We start from the raw sequence: 20,371 nt of genomic DNA on the forward strand, positions 1-20,371 counted from the left end.
TTCTGTTCTTCAGTTTGGATGTTTTCCATTGATGTGCCTGCAGTTCACTAATCGTGTGTTTAGTTCTGTCTAACATCCAGAGCTCACAGCCTCATTTATTATACTTTTTACCTCTAGAGTTTTCATTTGATTTATTTTTATAGATTTCAATACTCAGGTGAATTTTTTCATCTTTTCTCTGTTTTCTTGAAAATGTTCATCATAGTTATTTTAATCAGGCAATTCCAACATCTGACTCATCTGTGGGTCTGTTTCTATTGTCTTTTCTTTTTTTTTCATTTATCTAGTAACTTTTAATGAGATGCCAAATATAACTTCTAAAAAGTTGTAGAGGCTTCAAATGTTATCATTCTCTCATGAGGGTTTTCCCTTTCCTCCACAAAACCAAAGAGAGGAGTGGCCAATAACCTTAATCCAATCAAGGACTGTGTGGAGTGAAGGCTGGGCTGAGGTTCTGGCAGGGTTCAAGCTACCTTTGCCCTCTAGTTTCCAAATGGGAACATGGTGTAGGCTCTGCAGCAACCCACTTCCACCACCACCCTAGCAGATCTCAGACTCGAATCTTTGTTTTGCAGTCTATCAAAAACTTCTGCTTTCAGAGGCCTTCCATTTATGTTTCAGTTTCTTGCCCCATACAAGCCTTGAATTTAGCAATTGTCCTTGGAATTTCCCCCTATGTCTCTGCAAAAGCTGTGTTGGTTTTCTGTCCCCAGCAGTGGCCTTCTGTGGTCTCAAAGTCTAAATTCTCAGCCTCATCCTTGTATCCAGAATTGGCAAAATCCCTCACACATCAATACTAGCCACTGCAGACATTAGCTCACCCCTTGAAGGTTCCTCATTCTCTGGAATATCAAGTACCCCCATTCTTGCCTCAGCAGCTTCCACTGCCTTCAAACAGATGTTTTCTGACTTTGCTTTCTGGCTTTTCTAGTTGTTAGTTGGAGCCTTCGTCTATGCAAGCTTCTCCATCACACCTGAGAGTGGACATTCAATTTCCTGATGGTCTACTATGTAACTGTAAAAGTGAAACTATCTTTGTTACTCATTTCAGAGAAAGCCCTCAGAAAAAAATGTCAGAACAGATTCTGTTGTCCTTCTGCCTTGCTGCAATTGCTACTGAGCAATCAATGGGCTTGCTTCCTGACATGCCAGAAGCCAACACCATGGCACTGGCTTTTGAAAAAAGAAAGGCTTTGTCGTGAGTTGACTGTCAAGGAGACATGAGGAAACCCTCAACTCTGTCTCCTTGAGTTGGTAGCTGGATTGGGTTTTATAAGCATACGGTAATGACACATGATCTGATTAGATTTTGCGATGAGGTGATGCTGGGATGCTCATCTGACTGGACCCTGCCATGGGGTGATGCCAGGGCTTGATCTGATTGCATTCTGGATCTCACCATGCGGTGCCCATCTCTTAATTCAGTCCCTGCTTTGATCTGAGCACTCAGGTTCCGCCCCGGTTGCATGCTTGGCTCATCTGGGTATCCTCAGGTTACGTGTGAAACCTTCCTTCTGGGAGTCCATGCAACTGAAAAACAACTCACAACTTGGGTATATAAAAGGTGAATCAGATTGGTCTGGTGCGGTTATACAGTTATTTAATATCTCTTTGTCAGAAGTCAAAATTTCCACAGATTTAGATTAAAGATCTATTGGCTTTTATTGATTCACGAATCAGGATGGCATCTAAAAATTTAGAAACGGTACTCCAATGAGCTGGGCAGAGGAGGTGGGTTTTATAGGTAGAAAAGGCCTAAAGAAAGCAGAAACAGGGAACGAAAAGCGGATTGGTCACTGCAAGGTTACAGCAGTCCCCTCTTATCCACACACAGGTGGTATGTCCCAAGACCCACAGTAGATGCCTGAAACCTCGGATAGTACTGCACCCATATATATATATATACACACACACACACACAATATATATATACACACACATATACATATATACACACACAAATATATATATACACACACACTACATTTTTCCTATACATACATACATACCTGCGATAAAGTTTAATTTGTTAGTCACAGTAAGAGATTAACAGCAACAACTGGTAATAAAATAGAAGCGTCACTGTTGAGCACAGCCTTGGGAATGGGGCCTTGAAAGCAGGCAGAGCTCCTTAGGTTTCGTGGTCCCTAGTGGCCGTGGACAGCATGGGGGGGGGGGGAAATTCCCGGGAAGCAGCCTAATTTCACCCCAGGGAAGCCCCTGGTGGGATTGTGGAGGGCGGGGTGAAAAGCCGCTGGTTTAGGGAGGGGGTCCAGCCTAGGCTGAGGGATGAGATGTGGGTTGGGACGGTCCCGATCCTTCCCCCAGCCTCTTTCAAGGATTTTGGAGAAACAAAGCCAGGATCCATTTCCTCTTGATGGCTGGCCAACTGGGCCCGGGCGGGAGGTCCTGGAAGCCTAAGCCTGGGGCGGCGTCGGACACCAACTCCCAGTTCCTCGCCCCACACGGCCACATCCTCGCCCAGCCCCGCCTCCATTTAGCTCCCCCGTCGCGGCTCCGCCCCGCGGTAACCACGCCCATGCGACCGTATCCCCGCCCACGGCTGGCTTCGCCTTGGCTCCGCCCACAACCCGCCTTCCAAGCGGCGGCGGCGGCGGCGGCGGCGGCGGAGGCAGCAGCGGTGGCGGGGGCGGGGCTGGCCTCACCCGGAATGAAAACAAACGGCGGCGGCCGCCGCCGCATCCGGGCACTCTGTTGGTCGCAGCGGGCGTGGCGTGGCGCAGGTGAGGACCCGGCGGCCGAGTGTCCCCGACCCCAGCCTCAGCAGCGCTGCTCGGCGCCCCGGTTCCCGGTCCGACTGGGCACCTCTCTTGGCGGGGGTGGAGCGGCCGCGGGGCTGGGGTGAGCGGCCATGCGTGAAGCTCGGCCGGGCCGGGAGCGGCGGGTCGGGCTTCGGGACGCGCTGGCCCTTCGGGGCCCTTTGGTTTGCGCTGAGTTAGGCACAGGTGTGGGGTATTTAAAAGAAAATGTTGAGTGTATTGATTTGGGGAGAGAAAGGAATAAATATATCTATAAAAAATTAGCCAAATGCTATACTTGAATCATAACACTTACTCCGAGTATACCATTTGGGATTTATTTGCAATCAAAGCCAGATTTTCTTTGCTATTTAATGACGAGACACTTGATTTTCTCGAACCTTGACGACCTGATTCTATTACTCTCACCTCCTTCCCTTTTATTTTAAATCAAGAATCTTTCATTTTCCTACATATTTTCCTAAGAAAAAATGAATGTGCCTTGACTAGATATAGTTGTGTTTCAACTGTATATAATGGATAGTTGAAAAACTGGCTAAAGGTAGCATTGATTGATTCATTACAAAAGTGAAAGTGAAATTTTTAAAGGATCGTTATAACGTTTCACTTTCTGTTTGGAGCAGGGAGTGATTTTAATGAGTTTCGTCTTTTAGTTACAATGTGAAACATTGTATGGCATGCATGAAACTTTTTCAGTTCTCATTTCCGTTAAAATTAAAAGCTGACTTATTAAACTTAAAATATGTCACCACTTACTCTGTTGTCTATAACTGAAGTTTCCTAAGTTTCAAGACAGTGGTTTAATTTTTTTTTAACATTAAATCCTATTAGGTGTAGACCCTGGAGCTGTTGTTTGCTCCCTGGAGTGTCTGACACTCACTAGGTTTGTAATACTCCTTTGTCCTTCTGTCAAGTGGTGGCTTGGATGGCATCTTTTTAAAAATTTTTGTTTGTTTATTTTTTTAGTAGGGACGGGGTTTCACCATGTTGACCAGGCTGGTCTTGAACTCCTGACCTCAGGTGATCCGCTGGTCTCGGCCTCCCAAGTGGGATTACAGGCGTGAGCCACTGCACCCGGCCGTGGATGGCATCTTTGAGTACCGCATCAACCTTTCAAATTGCTTGGCTCCAGTAACCAACCTGTGAAATTACTGTCCCCCAGTGGGGAAACAGTAGGGTTGCTGTGATATTTTATTCAGAATTTCTGAAGATTCATGAGTAGTATGTAAAGTAGTCTTTTAAGTTATTGGTGTTTGAAAAGCTAAGGCTTTAAGTACTAATATGCTTTGCTGTGATAAGCCGTTTGTCAGTGCTTGAAAATGGAGGATTCTCCCATGGGCCACCCAGGTTGCACACATCAACCTCCTTGTCTGTTATTCCTTCTTCTCTTTTCTCCTCCCTGTCCTGATTAACGTAATTCTTGTCCCCGCACTGACATCAAATAGAGTTGAACTTTATTTATTTATTTATTTATTTTTGAGACGGAGTCTCGCTCTGTCTCCCGGGCTGGAGTGCAGTGGCCGGATCTCAGCTCACTGTAAGCTCCGCCTCCCGGGTTTACGCCATTCTCCTGCCTCAGCCTCCCGAGTAGCTGGGACTACAGGCGCCCGCCACCTTGCCCGGCTAGGTTTTGTATTTTTTAGTAGAGACGGGGTTTCACCGTGTTAGCCAGGATGGTCTCGATCTCCTGACCTCATGATCCGCCCGTCTCGGCCTCCCAAAGTGCTGGGATTACAGGCTTGAGCCACCGCGCCCGGCCGAACTTTCTTTAAAAATATATTTGTTTATGAAATACACGAGCTACCAAACTTGATTTCAAAGTTGCGTGAATTGGGTTTGGGGGGATGTGGAATACTGGCCCTCAATAGAAAAAAGAAATTTATCTCGGTAATATTAACTCATATTTTTTCCACTCTCTAGAACTTGTCTTCATCATTCAGGGACTAATAACATTTTTCTTTACTTATTGCTTGTCTGATTTGGTAAACCTTAAAGCGCTGTGCTACACCTGCCAACCGCCTCACATCTCAGCTGCCTCACACGCATCTTTGAATTGCTGTGCTAGTGTGGGATGAGTAGGCAGCTCCATCCTGGCACATACTTCTCTGGGAGAGAAAAGTTACGTACCTGGAACAGGCAAGCAGCAAGGGACTCCATGACAGAAGTTCAGAGTCCAGTATTGTGGGTGGAAGTTACGCTCATTATGATGCTGCCTAATTTTGTGTCTTTGCCTGAGTCATGGTACAAACTCAGGGCCCTGGTTTTCTCAGCTGTAAAATGATCCAATCAGTGTTAGATTTGAATAGTAGATCTGCTGTTAGGCTGTTAATCAGAAAATATGCAACATTTTTCTAGTATTGTAATCTTTTTAATTTAAAAAATTCTGACATAGAAAATATTTATGTATTTATTATTATTTTGAGACGGAGTCTCACTCTGTTGCCCAGGCTGGAGTGCAGTGGTGCCATCTCGGCTCACTACAACCTCTGCCTCCTGGATTCAAGCGATTCTCCTGCCTCAGCCTCCTGAGTAGCTGGGTTTACAGGTACCTGCCACCACGCCTGGCTAATTGTTCTTTTTTTGGTTTGTTTGTTTATTTTAGTAGAGATGGGATTTCACCATGTTGGCCAGGCTGATCTCGAACTCCTGATCTCAGCTCCTGAACTCAGCCTCCCAAAGGGCTGGGATTACAGGCCTGAGCTACCACGCCCACCCGAAAATATTTATTATTGATAGTTTACAGTTCAAGCAAGCTTTTCTTTATATTTAACTACCAGGATGGTTGGCCTTTTGTTTTATGTTAAACTAGCCAAAGTATGAGAGAATTAACAAGCTCACACCTGTAATCCCAGCATTTTGAGAGACCAAGGTGGGTGGATCACTTGAGGTCAGGAATTCGAGACCATCCTGGCCAACATGGCGAAACCCCATCTCTACTAAAAATATGAAAATTAGCTGGGTGGGCGTGGTAGTGCACACCTGTAATCCCAGTGACTAGGGAGGCTGATGCAGGAGAGTGGCTTGAACCCAGGGGCAGAGGTTGCAGTGAGCCGACATCACACCACTGCACTCGAGTCTGGGCAACAGAGCAAGACTCCGTCTCAAAAAAAAAAAGAAAAAAGTTCACCACTCGAGGGATTTCTCTTTCTCGTATTTTCTCTTTTCTCTTAGATAAGAGAATAGCAGATTAAGAAATAGCAAGTGTGTAATAATCCTTGCTACATATTGGCAACTTTGAAATACATGTTTTATATATGTAATATATATAATTGAACATATATTTCCATGTATATTTTTAGAGAAGTCTGGAGCTTGTTTAAACCATAGTAATTTATATTTAATGAGAGAAGAAGGGAGCTTTGCTTACCCAACAAAACACCTTAACATGTAGGTAAGTTATTAACACTTTAAAATGCAGTGTGGAGTTTTATTATTGTATTGTTTTGCTTTCAGGGATGGCACAAAAGAAATACCTTCAAGCAAAACTGACCCAGTTTTTAAGGGAAGACAGGATTCAGCTTTGGAAACCTCCATATACAGATGAAAATAAAAAAGTTGGTTTGGCATTAAAGGTATTTTTCTTTTAAGACATCAATAATTGGCAGCATTATAAATCTCCTTGGTAAATAAGATTCTGAATTGTCAGGCGTGACCATATAAACTTTTGGCATAACCAGAAGCATTAGTGGTGAGCAGGTACCCACTTTTTACTAGGAATTGACAACCTTATTTTTGTTTACTAATATTTTATTCACATAAGGATGTTATCTAATTTTCAGGCATATATTTTCATACCATCACAGAATTACATAACATTATTATCTGGAACTCATTTTGACCCGTTAGTGCAACAGTATTGGTGCCAGTAAGTTATTGCATTGCGTATTCAGAGTGACAGTGTCTTGGCTCATTCTCAGTGCTCCTTGCTATCATCCGCTATAAAACAATTGCTCCTTTCCACCAGTTTTCTTGATGCTCTCACTATCAGTGTTCATTTTTCCAAAATAGGTTTTTTTCTAACAGTTGTATCTCAGTTTTTCATGGCATCATCAGAAATGGTATTGTATGTAAGTGATGTTTCTAGAAACTGAAGTGTGCTTGTTTTTCTAAGCAGATAAACAGTACTTATTTTTGCCAGAAATTATCATATTGGAATTTCCTAGTGTGTACTTCTCTGCTGTCGTTTGGAGTATCCTGAACATGATGTAACATTTATCAGGGACTAAGGACTGTCATCAGGCATTAAATTGCTCTGTGTTGTGACATAGTGGTGTGCTTGGGAGGTGACAAACTGTATTAGGGTCCTAGTTCTTCTGTTTCTTCTGTTCCAGGCAGGCCTCACTTTTTCTTTGCAACCCACCTTCCGACCTTGCTTCTGAATTTACTTGTTACAGTCTCTTGGTTTAGAAACTAGGTGTGGCCTAAAGGAAAGATATTTGTCCCTGGTTCCTGGCAGAGCCAAAACTCTTGGGATTTCCTGAGTGGTAAGCATCATGGGGACAACTTTTGTTCTAATGAGGCTTGGTTTCCCCTAGATAGCTTCAGGGTGGGGCTGGTCACCGAAAGTACCAAGCTGTGATTAGATACTTGAAACTTTCCGCCCTCCCCTCCAACCTCTGGGAAGGGGAAATTGAGCTGATGACTAATACTAATGGTCAGTGATTTAATCAGGCCTGCATAATGAAACTTCCATACAAACCCCTAAATGACAGATTTTGGGCAGCTTCCAAATTGGTGAACACATCCACATGTTGGGATGTACACCCCCAACTCCATGGGACAGAGGCTTCTATGCTCAGGACCTTTCCAGATCTTGCTTTAGTAGCTCTTCATATGAATAGTCTTTTGTGTCCTTTGTAATGAACTGTATTTGTAAGTGTACCATTTTCTGGAGTTCTGTGAGTTGTTCTAGCAAATCATGGAATCTGAAGGGGGGTGCTTGTATGAACCCTTGACTTTGTAGCTAAGTCAGACAAAAGTATGGGTAACCTGGGGACCAGATCCTTGCTAACTGGTATCTGAAGTTAGGGCTTTTCTGTGGAGTGAGCCCTTAAACCTGTGGAGTCTAACACTAACTCGGGGTAGTTAGTGTCAGAATTGAATCGTAGGACTTCCAGTTGGTGTCAGAATTGGCTGGTGACAGGAGGAAGAAAGAAATCCTCACTAGTTAGGCTTTCTAGAAAATTATAGAAAGTTTTTTTTAAAGTACTTATAATATATATCCTAGGTTTTAAAAAGTATATATATAAATACAAATATATAAAGAATGTATTTTTAAAATACATCAAATGTCATTGACATAGGTATATTCTTCCTCTTTTCCTACATAACTGTTAAAAAACAGTATTGCTGGACCCAGTGGCGCATGCCTGTAGTCCCAGCTACTCAGGAGGCTAAGGCAGGAGGATCACTTGAACCCAGGAGTTGGAGACTGTAGTATGCTGCGGTCCCACCTGTGAATAGCCACTGCACTCCAGCCTGGGCAACATAGTGAGACCCCATCTCTAAAAGAAAAAAAAGTATATATAGGTTTATGTTACTTAAAACATTTGTTTTCTTTTTTTTTCAAGACAAGGTCTTTGTCTGTTGCCCAGGCTGGAGTGCAATGGCATGGGCATAGTTTACTGCAGCCTCGAACTCCTGGGCTCAAGCAATTCTGCTACCCCAGGCTTGGGAGTAGCTGGGACTACAGGTGCATGCCACCACGGCTGGCTAATGTATTTTTATTTTTTGTAGAGACGGGGTCTCACTTTGTTGCCCAGGTTGGTCCTGAACTCCTGGGCTTGATCAATCCTCTCGCCTTGCCTTCCAAAGTGCTGGGATGACAGGCATGAGCCACCACACCCAACCTATACTCCTATCTATAAAGTTTTCCAACTTCACATATATCGTGAACATCTCTTCTGCCATAAATTTATGCTTACACCATAATTTTTATGTACTGTATGGTACATAAATTATGAATTTAATGAAACCTTGACCTTTGGGGTTTTTTGAAGTGTTTACTGTTTTATGAGATGTTTAATGAAACATTGAACCTCAAATGCAAATACCGATTGAGAGGAATATCCCGTATCTGAATTATTTGGGACTGGAAGTGTTTTGGATTTTGGAATGTTTGCTTTATACCTACTAGTCAGGCATCCTAATCTGAAAATGCAAAATTCAAAATACTTCCGTGTGCATTTCCTTTTAGCATCTCCAGATGTTGAATTTTGACGATTTCAGATTTTTGGATTAGAGATATTCATCTGGATTCTTTTGGGGAGGAACCATAATGACTTTGTTCTCAGTAGTAACTGGTTCTCATCGTTTCCTGAGCTCTTTCAATCTTCTTTTTTTCTCAATTCTAAAGCTCTCCCTGACAAGTAATTTTACAGCTAGTACCCATGATTCACAGTTTTTCATTAAGAAAATTGTTTAAGTCCAACTTGGTTTGTTCTCACAAGTTTGAAAAATTGGAATATTTTCTGTTTTTTTTTTTCGTTTTCCCCTCTAGTGGAGTTGAACAGTTCCCTATACTTTTTAAATAGATTGCAGTCATGTAAGTCATAGCCCACCCTTTTCTTCCCCTTAGAAGATTCTCAATTATTTTTACTTTTTCTGTTGAGCCTTTTTTTTTCTTTTTTCTTTTTTCTTTTTTTTACTATTTGTGGGTAGAAAACATTTATCAAATAAATTTTTTTTTTTTTTTTTTTGAGATGGAGTCTTGCTCTGTCGCCCAGGCTGGAGTACAGTGGCGCAATCTTGGCTCACTGCAGCCTCTGCCTCCTGGGTCAAGTGATTCTCCTGCCTCAGCCTCCCGAGTAGCTGGGTCTACAGGCACACGCCACCATGCCCAGCTAATTTTTGTATTTTAGTAGTTATGGGGTTTCACCATGTTGGCCAGGCTGGTCCCAAACTCATGACCTCAAGTGATTCACCTGCCTTGGCCTCCCAAAGTGCTGGGATTACAGGCACGAGCCACCACGCCCAGTCTCAAATAAATGTTTTCACTTTTTCCAGGACTCTCTAAACTCCACATCTCTCAAGATGTCAAGCCACAGCGTGGACTGCAGTGTAACGGGGTGACTTCCGCTCATCAGAGTTGATGGCCTTAGAGTCTTTCATGCCCTTTTCTATATTTTGCCTTTTTGTTTTTTAAGTCAGTATTGCATTTTCTGATTTTTCTTGATAGGACCTTGCTAAGAAGTACTCTGACAAACTAGAATGCTGTGAAAATGAAGTAGAAAAGATGATAGAAGAAATACGTTGCAAGGCAATTGAGCGTGGAACGGGAAATGAAAATTATAGAACAACGGGAATTGCTACAATCGAGGTGTTTTTACCACCAAGACTAAAAAAAGTGAGTAATTTCCCTAAATTTGAGTAGGCACTAATGTCTGGTTAGTGATGTGATCAAATAAATTGTTGTTTTTTGGAAGGTTACAATCCAAAGTTAGAATTCTTTTAAGTGACTTTACATATTGAACAATTTATCAACTTAAAAGTTAATGTTACAGATTCTTAAACTGGAACATTCCCAAGGTAGGCTTTTAGAGACCCGCTTGGGCCTCTCAAATGCCACAGAGCTGTATGTCACATTCTGATCCTTTCTAGAGTACGAATGTTGAGAAGTAATGGGGAATAAAGGACTCCCAAGTTTCCTAGATGCCTGTGCAGGAGGACACAGCACAGAAGGCTTCATCCTTTTCCTGTTCCGGTAGAGGTCAGAGGGCAGTCCGCCGAGTGCTCAAGCAGGGCCGAGGAGATCTGGGTGGGGTCACCTCCTCTCATTGCCATGGCCAGGTAGTTTGCATCTACAAATGTCACTGTGGCAAGGCACCCAGAGTCTCTTGGGACTGATCAGTGCCAGCACTCTCAGAAGAAATGAGTATAGGGTCCAGCCCTATTGGGTCTGTGGGTTTTTCTCCTCATGTGTGGAGACAACAGATCGTAGAAATAAAGACCCAAGACAAAGAGATAGAAGAAAAGACAGCTGGGCCCAGGGGACCACTACCACGTAGACGTGGAGACCGGTAGTGGCCCCAAATGCCTGGCTGTGCTGTTACTTATTGGATACAAGGCAAAAGGGGCAGGGTAAGCACTGTGAGTCATCTCCAGTGATTGATAAGGTCACAGGAGTCACGTGTCCACCAGACAGGGGGCCTTTCCCTTTTAGGTAGCCGAGGCGGAGAGAGAGAGGACAGCTTATGTCATTATTTCTTCTATACTCTTCTCAGAAAGATCAAAGATGTTAATACTTTCACTAATTCTGCTACTGCTATCTGAAGGCAGAGCCAGATGTACAGAGCAGAACATGAAAGTGAAACAGGAGTGTGCCCACTGAAGCACAGCATCACAGGATGGCAGTGGGCGGGTCTGACTGATGTCAGGCCTTCCACAAGAGGTGGTGGAGCAGAGTCTTCTCTGACTCCCCCAGGGAAAGGCTCCCTTTCCCGATCTGCTAAGTAACAGTTGCCTTCCCAGGCACTGGCGCTACTGCTAGACCAAGGTCTGCTGAGTAACAGGGGCCTTCCCAGGCACTGGAGTTACTGCTAGACCAGGGAGCCCTCTAGTGGCCCTGTCCAGGCATAACAGAGGGCTCACACACTTGTCTTCTGGTCACTTCTCACTGTGCCCCTTCAGCTCCTGTCTCTGTATGGCCTGGTTTTTCCTAGGTTATAATTGTAGAGCAAAGAGTATTATAATATTGAAATAAAGAGTAATACTACAAACTAATAATTAACGATATTCATATATAATCGTATCTATAATCTATTTCTAGTATAACTATTCTTATTCTCTATATTTTCTTTATTATACTGGAACAGCTTGTGCCCTCGGTCTCTTGCCTGGGCACCTGGGTGGCTTGCCGCCCACATATATATTAATATGTAAAACCTCATACATGAATGGTCATAGCAACACTATTCAGTAGCTGAGAGATGGAAATAGTCCAAATGTCCATCAACAGATGAAGGGATAGATAAATGTGGTCTATTCATACGACGGAAAACTATTCACAATGCAAAGGAATTAAGTGCTGATGCGTCCATAGCATGGGTGCACCTGAAAACATGATACTTAGGGAAGAAACCAGACGCAAAAGACCGTGTACTGCGTGATCCCATTTATAGGAAATGTCCAGAACAGGCAAACCTGTAGCAGCAGAAAATAGATTAGTGGTTGCTAGGGGCTGGGGGGCAAAGGGGAGTGAATGGGGTACAGGCCATGGTGTTTCTTTGAGGGATGGTGGAAATGTTCTGAAATGGTAAAGACGTCCAGCCTTGTGAGAGAGGCCCCTCTGAGTAGCCCTGCCTGGTGGTGCCACGCTGCCGCCCCCTTGAGGATGTGCAGGTCACAGGGTCAGCCTGTGCTGGGTTATGTTCAGTAGACTTCTAGGCAGGCAGCGTTTTAGTTCTTAACGGTGAGCTAAGTTTATATCCTCTGCCGTCAGCTTTTCTGATTTCACAGGGTAATCTCTCCAAAGGTGTTAAATTCAAGTACACTTTACTTTGTCTTATTTTTAACAGGATAGGAAAAACTTGTTGGAGACCCGATTGCTCATCACTGGGAGAGAACTGAGGTCCAAGTGAGTATCTGTGTGCTCTGTGTCCTAGGTGCTCTGGGCCTTTTTGTATTGGCTCATTTGATCCTCTGCGAGCGTCCTCTTAAGAAAGGTAGGGCAGGCATTATCCTCATTTTATAGAAGAGGAAATTGAGGCTTTGAGGTTGAAGGACTTATTAGAGCTGATACTGGTAGGTAAGTGGCAAAGTGAGGGCTCAAGACTTGCAAACACTATTTCCTGGTGTAACTTCCGAGCAGGTGGGAACTCCATGCCCATCATGTGGTAGGCACTGGGTGCATGTTTGAATGAGTGAGTGAGTGATATAAACAGGAGACACCTGGTACTCACTAGCTCATCAGTTTTGAATTATTATTTTTTTCCCTAATGCACCAGTAGCTTGCTATGACCTTCAGCATGGTGTTTTATCTAATTTCAGGCTGTTGGCCCATCTGTAAAACACACACACATACACACACACACACACACTTGTCTGCCACATACTAGTGAAATCCTAACTTTGAGATCTAGTGGGTTATTTCATCTCCTTATATGTTTTAAAATGGTGTTGGGAGCACCTCCAGGGTTAGCTAGCGGGTGTATTTCTTCAGCTGATTTTTCTCATTTCCTTCTTTGGTCTACGTCAGGACTGTTAGGGGTGGATTCAGGAAATGGCATTCAACACACATGCGTAGAAGATCCTGTGGATCAGCCCCCGTTATGGGCTCCTCCAAGGAGACCACAGAAGGTATAGGGGGTGGATTTTCTCTGGATGTGCAACTAGGGCTTCCTGTTCACATGGATCTACGGCATTGTGGTCTCCACCGCCTAAGGAAACAAGTAGTAAAACAGAGTTTAAAAAGGACCTTGTCTCCTACAGTTTCAAATAGCCATCTAGTAAGATGGCTTTGTTGTGATGTTTGTGAGTCAGTCAGTTGAAATCCTGGGTGTTTCTGATAAAATGTATAAAATAGCTATCATGATTAAAGCCTTCCTTTTTTTTTTTTTGAGACGGAGTCTCGCTCTGTCGCCTGGGCTGGAGTGCAGTGTCCGGATCTCAGCTCACTGCAAGCTCCACTCCCGGGTTTACGCCATTCTCCTGCCTCAGCCTCCTGAGTAGCTGGGACTACAGGCGCCCGCCACCTCGCCTGGCTAGTTTTTTGTGTTTTTTTAGTAGAGACGGGGTTTCACCATGTTAGCCAGGATGGTCTCGATCTCCTGACCTCGTGATCCGCCCGTCTCAGCCTCCCAAAGTGCTGGGATTACAGGCTTGAGCCACCGCGCCTGGCCTTAAAGCCTTCTTTTAAAAAATACTTATTTAGTTTTTAGAGATGGGATCTTGCTCTGTCACCCAAGCTGAAGCACAGTGGCATGAATATAGCTCACTGCAACCTCAAACTCGGGTTCAAGCAATCCTCCTACCCAAGCCTCTCAAGCAGCTAGGGCCACAGGCACAGGCTACCAGGCCTGGCTAATTTAAAAAAAATTTTTGTAGAGATAGGATCTCTCTGTTGCCCAAGCTGGTCTTGAATTCCTTCCTGGGCTCAAGCCATCCTCCCATCTTGGCCTCCCAGGGTGTTGGGATTACAGGTGTGAGCCACTGGGCCTGGCTAAAGCCTTTTTAATGGATAATAAATAACAATTTTGTTTTCCTACAGTTTTCACTGGTTTTATTTTACAGAATAGCTGAAACCTTTGGATTTCAAGAAAATTATATCAAAATTGTCATAAATAAGAAGCAACTACAACTAGGTATGTATGGCAAAGTATGCATAATTTTTCAATGAACCAAATATAGAAATAATAACTTCCCTTTTTTTTCTCACTGGCTTTTCAAAAATTTGTAGCTTTATTCCAATTATAATCCAAAACTGATTTAGAAGTTTACTAAAATAAAAATGTAAAGCAGAAAATAGCTTTTCCAATAGATATTTATTGTCTGCTCTATGATAGTGGGAAGAAAGACACTCATTACAGCTTAGATAAAATGTTACAGAATGGAACATGAGGTGTGCTGAGTGTAAGATGCCAGTTCCAGCAAATCCTTCTTGAGTGAGAAGAGTGAAGGCTCTGTGGGACAGTGGGGAGACCATGGTGGCGTGCGTTCCAGACGGAAAGCCTTATGTCAGAGCACTATGGTGTGAATTTGAGGAACTGAGGAAGGTCCAGCATGGCTGTGTGTGGAGAGTGAGGGGAGGGGAGTGCTTTTTAAGGATGGAGGGGCAGGCAGAGGCCACACTGAATACCCAGGAGACATTTGGCATTGTCTGGAGACATTTTTGGTGGTTATAACTTGGTGACAGGGGAGGTTGTGCTGCTGTCATTTAGTGGGTGGAGGCTAGGGATGCTGCTGAACGTGCAATGCCCGGAACAGGCCCCACAACACAGACTTGCCCAGCCCAAGATGTCAGTAGCACAGCTGTTGGGAAAGGAGAAACTAGATGACCTTACTCAGTGTTAGTACATTTCTCCTAAGAGAAATGGAAAGACATCTATGCTGCGGAGTGATACACAATTCTGTTTGTGTTTTAGAAAGGTCACAGGGCCGGGCGCGGTGGCTCAAGCCTGTAATCCCAGCACTTTGGGAGGCCGAGACGGGCGGATCACGAGGTCAGGAGATCGAGACCATCCTGGCTAACACGGTGAAACCCCGTCTCTACTAAAAAATACAAAAAACTAGCCGGGCGAGGTGGCGGGCGCCTGTAGTCCCAGCTACTCGGGAGGCTGAGGCAGGAGAATGGCGTGAACCCGGGAGGCGGAGCTTGCAGTGAGCTGAAGTGAGCTGAGATCCGGCCACTGCACTCCAGCCCGGGCGGCAGAGCGAGACTCTATCTCAAAAAAAAAAAAAAAAGAAAGGTCACGTCGTAGAGGAATGTATTTGAAGGTGGCATGAGTTGACTTGAGGAGACCAGTTAGCTACTGCAGCAATCCATACAAGCCCTGTAGGCCACTGGTTTTCAGTGCGTTCCTGTGGCCTCGAGAATGAAGTTCACATTTCTTAGCTTGATCTAAGATAGCCCTTCACAGCTTACCCAGCCTTCCTTTCCAGTGTCGTCTCTAGCAATTTCCCATTGTCTATTTTAGATGTCATGGATATCTTTTCACTGTTGCCTCATTCCTCTGTTAATTCTGTTTGTGGCATCCTTCATTGGACAGAAATCCTTGATTTTGGTGTCATCAAACCCATTGCCTATGATCTGTGTTTTGTTGAAGTCCTTCCCCTAACCCCAGGGCCACAAGGATAGTCTACATTTTCTTGAATATTAGCTTAATCTATAAGAGGTCCTCAGTCTGTCCAGAGTCCCCCTTTCTATATAAAGTCTAAGGGTTCCTTTATTTTTCTTCCTATATAATTCATTAAATAGTCTATCTTTTCCCCAATGATTGGTGGTGACCCTTTTTGGGGGGCCCTGTTTCTATACTTTCTGTTCTTCCTAGTCACCTGTGGTTTTTTTTTTTTTATTACTGTGGCTTTGTTGTAGTCTTAAAATCTGGTGACCTCCCCCAACCCTTGCCTTTTTTTTTTTTTTAAATCAAGATGGCTTAACCACTGATGGACCTTTATTTTATGTATTAATGTTAGAAAGGTTGTCATATTTCTCAAAAGAAAATCCAGCTACAGTTTTCCAGAAATGTATTTACATTTGTGTTTTTAGTTCACAATATTGTTTTGTTATTTTAAAATCTGTTTGCATCTATGTTTACCCTTTTTTATTTTGTTTATTTGCATCTTTGACATAATTTTTGTTAGATTTGTGTATTTGGCTAATTTATTCATGGAGCCAGCTTTTGATTTTGTTACTATTTTCTTTCATTCTGTTTCATTGATTTCTGCCCTTTATTTCCAATTTATGTATGAGGAAACTGAGTCCTAGAAGACAGGTAGTTTATTCAGGGCCACAGAGTTAAAACGGTAGATGGAGCCCATAGTCTTTGCTTTTATTTATTTATTTAGAGATAGGGTCTCTATCTGTCACCCAGGCTGGAGTGTGGTGGTGCGATTGCAGCTCACTGCAGCCTCCACCTCCCAGGTGCAAGCAATCCTCCCACCTCAGCTTCCCACTGAGTAGCTAGGACCACAGGTGCGCACCACCATGCCAGGCTAATGTTTTATTTTCTGTGGAGACGGGGTCCACGTGTTGCCCAGGCTGGTCTTGAACTCCTGGGCTCAAGCGATCTACCTGCCTCAGCCTGCCAAAGTACTGAGGTTACAGGTGTGAACCACCACGCCCTGCCGGTCTTTGCTTTTAACCATGACAGCAGGCTGCAGTACAGCTTCCTGTTTGTAGCTGTGAATTGGCTTTGTTATTTTTCCAACTAGAGGGTAGGAGAGGTGTGTTATACTTTCTCATTTTCCATTGATATTGTCTAGCACAGTGTTCTCCCTGTAGTAGATTATCAAATATTTGTTGCTTTGATCTGGTCTTAGGCTGAGAATAAAGAAGATTAGAAATGATGAATTTAGTTGATTCTGTTGTTGCTAGCTGATTTTAACCACTGCTTAACAGTGACATACTTACAAGCAAAGGTAGGCATATTTTTACCAATTATGTGGTGTGATGGTATGCAGGATTTAGAATTCCGTTTTGTCCAGGAGCGAGGGCTGATGTCTGTAACCCAGCACTTTGTGAGGCTGAGGTGGGAGGATCACTTGAGCCCAGGAGTCCAAGACAAGCCTGGGCAACATAGTGAGACCTCATCACTGTGAAAAATACAAAAATTAGCTGGATATGGCCGAGTGCGGTGGCTCATGTCTGTAATCCCAGCACTTTGGGAGGCCGAGGTGGGCGGATCACAAGGTCAGGAGATCGAGACCATGGTGAAACCCCTTCTCTACTAAAATACAAAAAATTAGCCGGGCGCAGTGGCGGGCACCTGTAGTCCCAGCTACTCGGGAGGCTGAGGCAGGAGAATGGCGTGAACCCGGGAGGCGGAGCTTGCAGTGAGCTGAGATCGTGCCACTGCACTCCAGCCTGGGGACAGAGCGAGACTCAGTCTCAAAAAAAAAAAAAAAAAAAAAATTAGCTGGATGTGGTGGCATGGGCCTGTAGTCCCAGCTCCTCGGGAGGCTGAGGTGGGAGACTTGCTTGAGCCCAGGAGATGAAGGCTGCGGGGAGCCATGATCGTGTCACTGCACTCCAGCCTAGGTGACAGAGTGAGACCTTGTCTCAAAAGTAAAAACAATTCCATTTAACATAGAAAATGGACTGTTACCTGGTAAGCTGAATGGCTTTTTAAAGTAATAGGCGATTCTGCTTTCTATAGGAAAAACGCTTGAGGAACAAGGCGTGGCTCACAATGTGAAAGCGATGGTGCTTGAACTGAAACAGTCTGAAGAGGATGTGAGGAAAAACTTCCAGTTAGAGGAAGAGGAACAAAACGAGGCTGAACTCAAAGAGAAACAAATTCAGAGGACCAAGAGAGGACTAGAAATACTGGCACAGAGAGGTACCCAGAGCTCTGGGCTTGTCACCCTCTTAGACGCTTAGGGGCAGCACTGATCACACACCTGGGGGATCACGGCTCTCACTGAGTTTCACCTCAACAGTCTAACATTTTTAAGGTCGTTATCATCACAGCTGTTTAACATTGAGTTAATGGAGGTCCTTTTGGTTTTGTTACAGCAGCTGAGACAGTGGTGGATCCAGAAATGACACCGTACTTAGACATAGCTAACCAGACAGGCAGATCAATCAGAATTCCCGCATCAGAAAGAAAAGTAAGTACTCTGAGAACATGTGGCCTGTCCTTAGATTTGTTGTCAGGGCAGGGGTGGTTTTTGAGTTACTTTATGTTGGAAGTGTTGTAAAGGGTTGGAAACAGTGCTCCATCTCCAGCCTTGTAAACGGAAAATGTCACCATGTGGTGAGCACTGGCATCCAGTGGGCCTCACCCTGTGCTTTTCAGTGCATTAGTACAAAATGTCATACCTCACCATCCTGGAGCAGTGACTTTCAACATACCTGAGGACACGACCCACTGCCTTCAATGCACACGGCTTCCTGTGGCAGTGCTTTTCGTCTAGTTTATTTTACTAGAGGACCATGTCCCCTAAGGGATGGATCAGAATAAGGGCAAGGAAACTGTGTAGTTTGGGAAAAGTCCACAGGTGATTCTGACATCTCTCCCCTGTTTCCTCATACCCTTTCCCTGTTCTATAATTTGGAATAGGTAAGCAGAGGTTTAATCTTAAACATACCTGTGGGGTTTTCGTTTACTTTATTTGGTTTTTGAAAAGTAATATGCTTTTAATATAATTTGTTTTATTATATTTTAAAGTGATGTTTTTTAAATTCATATTTTTCCTAGGCCCTTATGTTAGCTATGGGATATCATGAGAAGGGCAGAGCTTTCCTGAAAAGAAAAGAATATGGAATAGCCTTGCCATGTCTGTTGGACGCTGACAAATATTTCTGGTAGGCGCTTTTGTACTTGGTGAATACCAGCTTTAAGGAAGATGGCCCAGACTATACAGAGCACCCTGCCATGCCCTTGAGACTGCAGACTTTCATCTACGACAGTGGTTAATGTAAAAGAGTAGTTATGGTGTAGACTGGTGAATTTCTTTTTCCCTTTGTATTTCTAATTGACTTTTCCTCCCTGTAAAGAAAAGAATTTTCAAGCAGGTAGGATATCCTCTCTTCTTTTGTACATGTGCTATGTTGCTAGTTGGAACTTTCCATTATAAAGTTTCCTGTCAGCTTGTCGCCTAATGGTTTTTGGGTACTATTGATGATTATTCCTCAAATCCATTGTTTAAGAGCTGTATGATGGTGATATTATTCCTTCTGCACTTATTATTATTATTTTTGAGATACAGTCACTCTGTCACCCAGGCTGGAGTGCAGTGGCACCATCTCAGCTCATTGCAACCTCCATCTCCTGGGCTGGAGTGATCCTCCCACCTCAGCCTCCCAAGTAGCTGGGATCACAGGTGCACATCACCATGCCCAGATAATTTTTTTGTATTTGTTGTAGAGATGAGGTTTCACTATGTTGCCCACGTTAGTCTCAAACTCCTGGGCTCAAGTGATCCACCCACCACAGCCTCTCAAAGTGCTGGTATTAGACAGATGTGAGCCACTGTGTCTGCCTTTTTTAAATTATTATTATTATAGAGATGGGGTCTCCCTGTGTTGCTCAGGCTGGTCTTGGACTCCTGGACTCATGTGATCCTCCCACCTTGGTCTCCCAAAATGCTAGGATTACAGGTGTTAGTCACTGCACCCGGCCTCCCTTCTGCATTTATTGTTGGAATTCTGAAAAAAATTTTTTTTGCTCATCAGTTATTTTATATGTGGAGGTACAATTTGTATAGGAAAGATAGAATAAAATACTTTGTTCCTTTCTCCTTATTTTCTTGTTTTCAAAATAAATGAGTTCCTTCACTATCACCCTCCAAAGGTGACCGAAGAGGTTTCTTTTTCTTTTCATTTTCTTAAGTATCATTATTAACTCATGGATTTAAAACATTTGATGTGTTTCAAACTTCCGTGCTTAAATTGGTCATCGCTGGCTGGCAGGAAGCCCCTGTGTTTTTTTGACTCAACCCTGCTAGTCTTTGCAGTCTCTGATTTCTGGAATCCAAAGATACTCCAGGCTCATCTTGGGCATTTAACGCCCCAGACCAGGAATCAGCAATTTCCCAAGGAGTCCTGGTTCCTCTTCATGGGAAATGGTACTAAGAGACTGTGATGCAGACATATTCAACATGTGAAAAGTAGACTTGATTTTTTGAAAATGGTCAAAAGTTAACAAATTTAGTGTTAACTTCTTTTCTGTTTTGGTGCATTCCCAAGATAATACTGTATACTCCCAGAATATGAATGCAAATATTTATAGTTTTCCATTGGTCAGTGCCTTTGGGTTCTAAGTGAACAAGTCCCAACTTTAACGTACCCAAAGAAGGGACTGGGAGGGGAGGGGCCGGGCTGGGAATAGTGAGAATGAGGGCTGGTGGGTGCCTCTGGGGTCTCTGTCTCTGCCTGTTTCTGAAAGGACGTTAGTTTCATTCTCTTCTGCAAACAGTGCAGAGTAAACAGG

The 20,371-nt window shown here is 43.7% G+C and overlaps 1 protein-coding gene across 6 annotated transcripts in view; it reads left to right on the forward strand.

Annotated features, from left to right (window-relative positions):
- Positions 1-2,586: 2,586 nt before the first annotated feature.
- The window catches only part of NUB1 (negative regulator of ubiquitin like proteins 1), a 35,065-nt gene continuing 17,280 nt past the window's right edge, over positions 2,587-20,371 (forward strand). Inside the window, exons 1-8 of one of the 6 annotated variants that reach the window (XM_017876659.1) lie at positions 2,587-2,744; positions 6,234-6,352; positions 9,958-10,125; positions 12,296-12,354; positions 14,010-14,080; positions 17,594-17,776; positions 17,953-18,047; positions 18,638-18,744. In XM_017876659.1, coding sequence (XP_017732148.1) covers positions 2,672-2,744; positions 6,234-6,352; positions 9,958-10,125; positions 12,296-12,354; positions 14,010-14,080; positions 17,594-17,776; positions 17,953-18,047; positions 18,638-18,744 — 875 coding nt within the window. In that variant the 5' untranslated portion in view covers positions 2,587-2,671. The other 5 variants (XM_017876657.1, XM_017876658.1, XM_017876660.1 and 2 more) reach the window with 5 other exon arrangements.

This window comes from Rhinopithecus bieti, unplaced genomic scaffold (assembly GCF_001698545.2).
Source record: "Rhinopithecus bieti isolate Rb0 unplaced genomic scaffold, ASM169854v2 scaffold_10656, whole genome shotgun sequence".
Classification (NCBI taxonomy): domain Eukaryota; kingdom Metazoa; phylum Chordata; class Mammalia; order Primates; family Cercopithecidae; genus Rhinopithecus; species Rhinopithecus bieti.